The sequence below is a fragment of the Anarrhichthys ocellatus genome, unplaced genomic scaffold, assembly GCF_004355925.1.
Source record: "Anarrhichthys ocellatus isolate YVR2014 unplaced genomic scaffold, GSC_Weel_1.0 scaffold31, whole genome shotgun sequence".
Lineage (NCBI taxonomy): Eukaryota > Metazoa > Chordata > Actinopteri > Perciformes > Anarhichadidae > Anarrhichthys > Anarrhichthys ocellatus.
In genome coordinates this window covers 3,899,255-3,910,135 of record NW_022280061.1, presented here as the reverse complement: position 1 = coordinate 3,910,135, position 10,881 = coordinate 3,899,255, and the positions used below count along the sequence as shown (strand labels likewise).

General features: G+C 46.2%; 1 protein-coding gene across 1 annotated transcript; it reads right to left on the bottom strand.

The window, feature by feature from the left end:
- Positions 1–1,851: 1,851 nt before the first annotated feature.
- On the bottom strand, positions 1,852–10,881 carry nfil3-5 (nuclear factor, interleukin 3 regulated, member 5). Its single transcript, XM_031864819.1, has 2 exons — positions 10,591–10,881; positions 1,852–5,696 (listed from the first exon to the last, which is right to left on the bottom strand). Exon 2 carries the CDS (start codon positions 5,184–5,186, stop codon positions 3,363–3,365), a length of 1,824 nt encoding a protein of 607 aa, XP_031720679.1. The 5' UTR covers positions 5,187–5,696; positions 10,591–10,881; the 3' UTR covers positions 1,852–3,362.

Genomic DNA, 10,881 nt, shown 5'->3' with positions numbered 1-10,881 from the left:
GTGTGTGTGTGTGTGTGTGTGTGTGTGTGTGTGTGTGTGTGTGTGTGGCAACAAGAGAGAGCTTCTTTATGAGTTTGAAGTTTAGATGGTCGAGGCATGTGACGTAACCCTCCCTCAGCCCTTCCCTCTGAATAATCTCTCTCTCTCTCTCTCTCTCTCTCTCTTGCTCTCTCTCTCTCTCTCTCCATTTCCCCTCCATCCTCTCCCATCCTTCCTCACTGACCTACTTTTACTCTCCTGGCCCGTTTTCACAAGCACCGCACACAATACAAAGCAGCTTTTACAGCTCAAAGATGGGATGGAAAAAGAAGGGGACGAGTGAGAGAGAGAGAACAAGAGACACTGAGAGGATGGAGGAGGGAGGGAAGGGGAAGGTGTAGGAGAGGGAATGAGGAAAGGAGAGCGCACTACGAAGCACTGCGGGTTTCTCAGGAATGTCACCTTGTTGTAGCCGGCTGGCGTTTGGCATTCAGGGCAGAAGTGAACGCACATTAGAGTCGACAGAAATCAGCAGGTCTGTCTGTGGTCAGCTGCTTCCACACACGTCTCATTGTCCTTCGCCTGTCTGTCTGAAACTGAGACACAGGAGCCAGCTAATGTACAAAAGGAGTAGTGTGGATGCATCTAATTTGCATCACAACATTTAATAATGAGTAAATAAAGTGAGTTTTTGTTGATTTTGCTGACTCTGTCCAAAGATTCCCAAGTCATTTGGGCGTTTCCTTGTAATTGCAACACGTCTGTATGTGATAGGCTCATGTTCCTGTAACGGCTCTTGCGTAACCCTCGTCAGTGCCACGCTCGGCCCTTTCCCATTCCCATCAGCCATTGCTCCATTAACAGCAGGGTCAGATGGCGGCTGCCGCACAGTTTGACGCAGTTTCCTCCCAAGACTATTGTGTAACTCGTTTGTGCTTGATCCGCTCTGTTACATTCTGTGATTCTTCTCTCTTCTTTTGTCCAACTGAAGCACATCTGGTGAAGTATTTGCTCATTTCTGGACTACATCAGAGACGGAGAGCTGTTATGTAACTTTGCTTGTGTGGAAGTACTTGATGTAATACCGCTTAGTGTGTGGTTTTAAAGGCATAAGCTGTTCTCAGTGACTCACTGTGATAGGTGCCAGTTTGCTTTTATCGGAGTCTGGTTTATTCAACTTCCTGATTAATCTAAATACACCCCAACTTTGGCACTTTAAATCCTCATGTCTACAGCTAACTTCTTTCACATGACACGTCATAGTAATCCACTCTTAGTATTAACATCCTGATTAGTGCAGCTTTAATCTTCCCTATACGACTATTCTCTATAATATGTTAAATTTATGTTAAATGTTAACGTCTATTTCTGCACTTTGCCTATAAAGGTTCTTGTAATGTTTACAAATGTAATGTTTATGTAAAGCTCTTTAAATGTACCCCTGTATCCTACTTGCAACCAGTTACAGCATATTATATTTTGAGCTAACTGTTGGGAGTATTCATGAAAAGTATTTAATATTTTATCCTTGTGAGCAGACGGCCTGTTTGTAATTCTGTTTTTATTGCAGCCATGTGTATTTTGTGACTGTCAGCATAAATACATGACATGAATATTCAGGCTGAGGTTAAGTTTAGCCAACAGATTCCTCCTGTGCTGCTGTAGCACACCGTCTGAGTGCTGTTCCAACTTGTTTCATTTGACTGACTCTCTGCCAGCAGGCGGGCGGAGTAAAGCGATGACTCGGTGAACCAGTGAAGGTTTTCTGGCTGCGTCGGCTCACACTGAGCCGCACTGGCAGACCGGGACGTTGCTGTCTGTGAGCTGTGTCACCTTCACCGTGCATTTCATAAAGTTCAAAAGAGATGGAAATAAATTCAACAACCTTTTATTTTTTTTTCTCCATTTTGAATCTTTTACAATCAAAAATCAGTGTTTTGTCACCATTTTGCATATCCACATGAAGTATAACAATACATAATCACTTCCGGACAAGCCGTATTCATTTTTTTTTTTTCAATTTTGGAAAGCCTTTCGGCAAACAACAAAGGTTATACGGTAACACAGAGTACAAATGGTAAGTGGGGCAGAAGGGCTTCATGGGTAAATACACAGCACAACCAGGAACAGCACAGAGCAGAATGTCACAACAGGATGACAGAAGAATGCACAAAATAACAGCCCAAATAATAACCGAATATAATAGAAAATAGCCATATTAATAAAATAATGACAGCAGTATACAAGAGATAAAGAGACAACTTTACATTTATACATAGTGGCCGGAGGCAGGCACCAGGACGTGAGACAGTTAAACTTGTACACACTGTGTGATCTACTGCAGCTACAACAACTCAGTGCAGAGGTGAGTGGGGCCGTTAAGACATCGGCCAAGTTGGGACGAGGGACAACACAATAAAGAGGCACCTTATGAAGAGAGAGCAGCTTTGCTGGTTTGCGACTGGAGAGCCATGTTATGTATTAGACAGACAATATTTGTCTGGAAATGAAGATGAATGGATTTTGTGTCTGCTGGCAGGCGAGGCTTGCCTTGTGCTTGTCAGGTTTTGCAAACAGCAATGTGTGACTGCGTCGCCTTGACTGATATGCGAATAACTGGCCTTTTGACAGCTTTGAGTGTCAAAGAACTCAGATCACCAGAACGAGGCCCCTGATCTGACTGATGCATCAAGTTGTGGATCATACTTTTTGTTCAAAATTGTTGAGGCATTTTCTAGACAAAGAGCATCTATACAAGAACAAACCAATCACTTTGAAGTCTATGACTTCTGCATTCCACTGCTTTACTTTTTTATTTTTTATTTTTGCCACATTTTTCTTCTTAAAATATATATTCCTTATATGCAAATTTATATGTCACAGTAATATACAATCTAAGTGCTTCAGAAGTGAAGAGGACTTGTGTGTGCAGATGGTAAGAAAGAGGATGGAGGATGAAATGGTACAGGTGTGTTCAGAGGAAGGAAGAATGTAACTCCAACGGCAAAAAAGGAGACACGACAGGAGGGATGTGTATTCTTTGGTCAAAGGAATGTTCTCATAATGCCACTATGAACGCTGGCCAGCCACCAAGGCAGTTTACAATAATGATGAGTTAAATGACGTTTTAATTTTCCTCAAGGGAAATATCTCCCAGACTCCAGCTATGCAGAGTTTCATTCTGGCCCCTCCCTCATTAAGTGATCCATCATGTTCATCAGAGGGACAGGTGGGAGGTAGGAGGAGAGCAAAGGAAGAGGAACAGGTGACACAGTGAAACTTGGTGAAATCGCATCCTAACTGCACCTCCCACAGGTTTACCGTCTGTCTTGTAAGGTGGCGATGTGAGTCACAGTTGTATTGTATGTGACAGGAAAATGCTCCTATTTGTCCTTAATCTCGCCTCTTGTTGCGCCCCCCCTGCTGCTGGATCCCTTCTTCCCTCCCTCCTTTCTAGCCTCCGCCCTCTCATTCAGAGCGGCGACCTCTTCCGCGTACTCGGTCTCATTCTCCACCTCTTTGCTCTCCCCGTTGGTCTGGATGCTGTGAGGGTTGCTGGGCAGAGCTAAGTAAGGGTGCTGAGGCAAAGTGGGAGAGGGGGACATGGAGGTGTTGACTGTTGTCTCCATCTGAAGTCCTGCTGCCCCATTGGACAGAGCTCTGTACTTGAGGCGGAGCTTGTGGGGCAGGGCAGTGCCTTTGACCTCGGCTTGGAACTCGCCATGCGAACCGGCAGCTCCCGCCGCCTTCTGATGGTAGCTGCTGATGTCTGAGGAGGATGAGGAGGGGGACTCGTCGTCTGTGGAGGCCTCCTTATCAGAGCTACGAGGGTCCCCATCACTGGAGGAGGTGTCTTTAGTGGAGGAGATCTCCTGGAAGAAACCGCCGGCTCGCGGGCCTCCCTCGTAGGTGAGCACGGGGGGGTCTTCATGCAGCGGGTTGAGGTAGCCGTTGTGCTGCGGGAAGGAGGACTTGTCCTCCTCAGTGTTGTTGATCAGATCTGGGGCAAAGGGGTTTTGGTGGCTTTCTGCATGCTGAAGACTTCTCTCCTGACTCTGGTAGCTGTAGTGCCCATGATGGCTCTCGTGCTGTTGTTGGCCGTTGGGATCGTACCTTTGCTGCAGCTCCTCTGTGGCCTCTGCATGACCATTAGTGTATTCGTACTCAGGTGAGTCCATTGTCTTTGTCCTCTCCAGTTTCTCAGCGACCTCTGTGATGGTCGCTGAGCAGTCAGAGAACTTGGAGGAGTGCTGGCCATGCTGCAGTGGTCTGCTCTGCTGGTCCTCAGGCCTCTGGGTCTCCATGGGGTAACAGCCGCTGCTGGAGCGGTACAAGATGACGCTCCTCTGTGCAGAGGTGGCCTGAGGAGCGGGACTTGAGGCCTCCATGTGGTGCTGCTGCTGCTGTTGGTGGTGCTGGTAGTCCATGACACTTTCAGCCAATGGCACGTTCTGCTGGTGAGGAGAAACCAGTGCGGTGTGGCTGCCATGGTAAGCTTCACTCTGCATACCATTGGACACCCCGTCGCTTTCCCGTCTGGCCATCTCCATACTTGAGGGCTCTGTCTTTATGTTGAAGCCCATGGGCTCTGGGCTGTCTCTGGAGGAGGCGTCAGACAGGTCAGAGACGGAGCCCCGGGGTGAGTACTGGTGGAGCATGCTGTGGCACTCGCCACGGCTCGACTGTTCAGTTTCAGACGAGTCAGAATTCAGCATCACCTGGGATGCACTGGAGTAGCCGCTGCTTGAGAGGTAGGCGTTTGGGGTGCCGTTGCTGCTCCCGCTACTAACAGCAGCACTGTTGGAGAGCTGCTGACTTTTTTCCATGTAGGAGGCTGTGCTGATGAGGCCAAAGCGCAACTTGAGCTGGAGGAGCTCCGTTTTTATACGAACATTCTCCTCATTCAGCGCCATGACCCGGTTCTCCAGCACCATGTCATTGAGGCGACGCTTTTCCCTTGAGCGCTTGGCTGCTTCATTGTTCTTCCTCCGTTTTTCCCAATAGGAAGCATCTTTCTTCTCGTCGGAAATAAACTCTCGCTTGCGACGGCAGCTCGCGCTTGACTTGGAGCCTTTCGACTGGCGGCTGATCCGTGGTTCGCCTTCAGGAGTCGGGGATGGGAGGCTGCCACTGTAGGAGGAAAAGTTGTCGACCTCCATGGCATTTTTGTTGCTGGTGGATGGGATGTGTATACTCAGACTTTCCATTTTTTTCCCCAGCTGGGGGCAAGAGTGTAACTCTAGCAAAGGGTAAAGAGCCTTCTGCTTTGTTATTAAGTAGTTTGACCTAAGTTGTAGGATCGGCAAACACTTCTGGATGAGGTATTTGTGCTCCTTGAAGGGGATCGCCTCATTGATTGTTCTGACTTATTTTTCTAGATCAAAACGTTCAAGTGTCCATATTAGCCAAGAATATCAAAAAGAACTCCACAAAAACCTCAGACATTGAACTCGTGTTCTGAACGAGGAACTTAAAAAAAGAAACGAGTTTGTATTTTCAGCAAAGAGTCTTCCAGCTGCGCTGGCGATCACATCAGAGCAGTCTCCGTAGTCTTGTTGTATTTTGAGTTTATCGGTGTCTTCCTCAATCTTTAGCAGCGCTGCGATGCCCGTCAAGCTGCTGCACTATGTCTCCGTGTGTCTTGCAGGTAGGTCCGTCCGTGTGGTTCAGCGCTCCCTGAGGATCCAGCTGCTGTGCTGCTGTTTGCTGACCACTAACTGGGTTATGGAGATGGAGAGAAAAAGGGAGGGGGAGAGAGGGAGAGAGAGCGTTAGATGAGCTGTAACAACCACTGCAGTTCTTTGAAACATATATGTACATTTCAGTCAGGTAAGATTAGACGTATGAACTGTTAATGTGGGTCCTTTGAGCAGAACCTCGAAGGCTTGAGAGCAATACACAATCTGTTTATCACAATTCAACCTGCTCCAAACATCTATGACATAATCCCCCAAATGAGGTAATGTTTGTCTTTCTTGTCTTTGTTTCATTGACTTCACAGGAACAAGGGGCGTCTGAGTAGCAGCAGTGTGGCTGTGGCTGGGATTAAACATACTGTATGTGCTGCTGCTGCAGAGCTCTTGTGTAAGACGGTGTCATAGTCACGTAACAGGACTGAGCCGGGCTGACCTGGTGCCAGCTCTGCAGAGACTGACAGATAACGGGAGGAGGGAGGCGGGGAATGGACATGTGTGAGGATATGATGTATCCTCACACTCTATGATATATTGCTGTTATTATAGTCTGGTAAATGATTAAACAAATGATGAGCAATAATCATTTCAACTTTGTTATTTTGTTTTCTAAAATGCACCGCGAGGGACCAGAGTTAAAGCCGTTGCATCGTACTCATGGAGAGGCTGAGATGGTCCTATGGGAGTGGACACATCTGTGTTAGGCAGTATGTGTGTGTCTATGGGTGAGGAGGAGACCTCCGTCACAGCGTCTGAATTCACACAATACCACAATCCGCTGAACATCCCGTAGCTCAACAGGAAGCCTCGCCCCCCCCCCCAACATGTTTTTGCGTTAATAACCGTGCTGAACGCAGCGCGGACGGATTTTGACGGCGGTCCAACGTTACGTAATAACTAGATCTGCACTTGTTGTGGGCCGGATTCCTCTGGGTCTCTCACTGCGCAGAATTGCACAGTTGATGTGAAGTAATTAAAAACGCATCACTACACTGAGCCACGGAGGCCATTACGAACATGAAAACATCTCTCTCACACACACACACACACACACACACACACACACACACACACACACATATATATTACGTTATTTTAAAATCAAACAAGAAGCAAAGGTATGCAGAGAACATATTGGTGCAGGAGTAATACGTATTTGAATTATGTTATTGAAACATAATGGCTATCTGCAGAAAATGTACAGCACCTTTATCACCCAGTACCTCAAACACCACAGGGAAAAATGTTAATATAGTTTAAGTGTCCGACTGATAGGATTTTCTATTAATGCTCCCATATTTGTCATTTGTTCTGTTTCGTGGTGTATGAGACCACACATGGCGCGAGCAGAGAGCAGTCCTCAACAAAGATACTCATTTAATCTGATGGCAAGAGGGCAAAACAACACACTCAAATCCCAAAGAGAGTGCAACAAAAGTGCTCCAGTTGAACAGAACTGACTCACATCGACCTTCGTTAACTGCGCAGCAGTTTATTGTTCCCAAATCCCAAACCACTTACTTCTCATCTCCGAGTCTATGCCGTAACTATTTCATCTAATGTTCATCTTCTCCAGACTGGTTACAGCATTTATCTGCTTTCCCCGGAGTCAATGACCCCGTTACATCATCTCACATTCAAAAAACCCACATTGAGACCTTGAAACAGCTTAGAATGCTGCTCTGAGTAGTTAACCGTTAATTTATGTTGTAACTCAGGGACTAAGCCTAGAAATGCTGCAGGCTATTCTTCATACTGAATTTTACCTTCAGTGCCAAAACAAGGATGTTGTTTGCCTCCGTCTCTCAAAGAACTGGAGCAATGCAACGCCGAGCAGAAAGGGATTTGGACAAAACCACCAACAGATGTGGAGAAATGTAAGGTCAGCCCCTCCCTCGCTGCCCAACCCTGAATATTTTTCATCAAGACGTGCAGAGGAGGGAGGGGGGATGGGGGGGGACAAAGGCGTGCGGGAAGGAAGCATGCATACGTCTGCACTGTCCCACTGACCTAGAAACGACGCTAAGCAGTAAACACTCCGGTCTTTGACGGTGTGCCATAAAATAGGTCAGTGGGACTTCAAAGGAGGGAGGCCAGGATAGCAAAAGAGAGTATTAGAGAGCACTCTATAAATAGAGGTGAGGCAGGGGGGGAGCCAATCAGGGATGAGGTGACGGGGGGGGGGGTTGGTGGAAATGAGAGGAATTTTACAGAATCTGCAGGAGGAGGAATAAAGAAACACAAACTTCTCTTCATCATCTGCCTAAAAATGGGATTATGAAAGCCAACATTAATCCCTGTTCGCTGTGGAAAACCTTACGACGTCTTACGCATCAGCAGCCGATGAGAAAAACAATAGTGAGAGATGGGGAGATGGCATTGACGTCAGAGCACACACCCATCGCTGCAGCCAAATCCACACATAACAGGCTCTCTCTCAGGACTGCGTGGGGAGGGGCTGCTGTTGTTGCTCGTAACGTACGTGCTCTGAATTTCCCTTGTTGCGGAGCAAAGCTTGTGTAACACATGCATATTACATGGCAGCACAAGCTACAGGTCGCTGGCTGTGTGTGAGTGCCCCTTTCACTGTCCTCTCTGCATGTTGGGCTCTGAATAAAAGACGAGACTTCAACTGGAAAATAAAGAGCAACTGCGCATAATACACTGAGTAATTGGCTCTTTGTGCAGAGGCTAATTTCCCATTTTATCCCGAATGATTCACTGCAGTGACTCTAAGCAGTTTGTTTGGCTGTGGAAAACACAGGTCTGAAGTAGTTACCAGGCACTTGCCACTCGGGAGGAATGCTTCACCTCTGACCTCCTCTAAGGCAAGTGAGTAAAGCTCATGGCATCCTCTTCCCCTCCTCCATCTTTTAAGTGATCCAACACCACACACGTGGAGGGGCCCCAGCTAGGAGCCTCCATTTTGCCCCCCAGCTTTGTGTTGAGAAACAAAACTAGGAGACAAGAATCCAGACCTTCCAGGTCAGCAAGTGAGACCTCTTGCTGAGCGCCATTTAACACTTCCTCCAGGTAACACGTGACTAAAAGCACCTCTACCTGTGCTAATGATTAGTGTCGGAGTTCTATATTTTACAGATTAATGCACATTTTTGAGAGAAAGTAACACATTTGTAAAGAGTGGAGCTAATATGTGTTTCCAAATAAATAAGCATGACCCTATTATTAAATGTACATATTTGCATAATGTTCTGTTCAGTGTTTTGAACCTTATTCGATCAACATATGTGACCTATATATTTTTAACTTAAATCTTTTTTTATTTTTTATTTAAACATATTGGCTAATAAACACTAAACTAAGAGACGGAGTGGAGTAGCTGCAAGTACGACGCTCTGTGAGTCCACAGCTCGCCCTGCGTGCCTCGTGTGTCTCCTCAGATACAGGTCTGACTCTGACCTATATTCAGACGGCTCTGAAACCAGACCAGCTGGCAGCAGGTGGACTAACAGCGCACCAGAACTCGCCAGACAGGGGTTTCCATGCATTGCTTCACATCCTGGATGTTCACTTATTATTCTAATTTCACAACAAAGTCACGCAAGGGTCCTCGCTAAGATCTTGGGACGCGAGTCTTCTATACCAAACAAAAAAGATTATTATCTGGTTTAAAGCTTTACTTCTGGTTTTCAGGTTCCTTATTTTTTTTCATGGAGGGGAAAGTTAAAAATAACTCACAGACCCTGAGCAGCTGTGTCACGTCAATGATGAAAGCATTTCTAGAATATCTATCTGTTTTAGTAATAAGGATTTGGTGTTATAGGTATGAACGATGGGAAGAAAGAGCGGGGTGTGAACGGGAATCAATTACAGGCCTCATGTCCCGAGAGAGAGCTGCTGGTTATTGCTTCTCCCTGCTGTGTGCCGGTTATGTCATAACCCTCCAACTCCCTCACAGCAAAGCTCCGTGCTTTACTTAACCCACCTCATGAGCACAAAGAAGAAGAATCACAGTGACTCACTTTCAATGAAAATCAGACATTTTGTTTCTCCTTTGAACTTGAACATCTATACCTCTGTTAGTAATGTAACAGAGGTAAATGATCTGAATATGTTATATGAATATGTAATTATGTTATAGAAACATAAGCATGAAAAAAATGTACATATATATATATATATATATTACTGTTGCATAACAGGTTTTCCCCCTGTAGTATCTCTGTAATTATCTTATAATATGTATATAATATTAACACACTATCCTAAACATATAATAATGTTAGACATAATGTTCAATATTTCATAACCTCCTCTCTGACACGAGTTATAATTGAAATTGTGGAATTAGCAGTAGCCTTTATATGAATTGGTGTCCTAAAAGAAGCCGTGCTGTAGCTAATCCCCTCTAATGTTTGCATAAAGCAGACACCCAAAAAGAGGAATTAATAAAAGCAGCCAGGGTGATCTAGTGACCTACATATGAGCGACATACACATACAAACAGCAGCACGCCACGTGCAGGAGCTAATATAAGCTAGTACCCTGTGTGTCTGCTTAACCAGACAACACAGACCGAGATCCGCCGCTACCCCCATTCCCTGGAAAACACCACCATGCGGGAAATAACCTCGCCTTGACATTGAGCACAAAACGTGGGACGTGGCCAACCACGTTTTCCGGCCCTTTCCTGTGTTATATGTCACAAAGCAATCGTTAAAAACGCAACAAAGTGGCACATTAGACTCCAGAGTGCCGCGTTTAAAATGTGACAAAAGCAGCCGTCTCAAAGTCACGGGCGCGCGGATCTGCCGGCAGAGCCGAGAGTCGCCATGTGAACAATAACCGGCCAGAAGCACCATGTCCTCATCTCAACACCAAAAACACACCGAATAAAGAGCAAATACGGGGATACAAAGAGACAAAGACACAAGCCTTCCGCTCAGTCATAACATACCGTTCCGCGTCCTGGAGCAGGGAAAAGGGATTCAGGCTTCCCCGACACAAAAGCCGTCTCGCTCCCGTTTCCTCCTTTCCTTGCGCCTTTGGAAAAAAGAAAAAGTTTTCGCGTGCTTCTCCTGTCGGTGCTCGGGTCCGTTGTGGTTGAGTCAGTCGGCTGGGTGCTGTTTCTGTCTCTTGGCTCGGGCTGCCTGTGTGTTGTGTGCTGCCGGACACTTTGCTCCAGTTTCTCCGGCTCCCTTTCCAGAGATATGTGTTAGTAGGTCAGCGGTTGCATAACAGCTCTTAG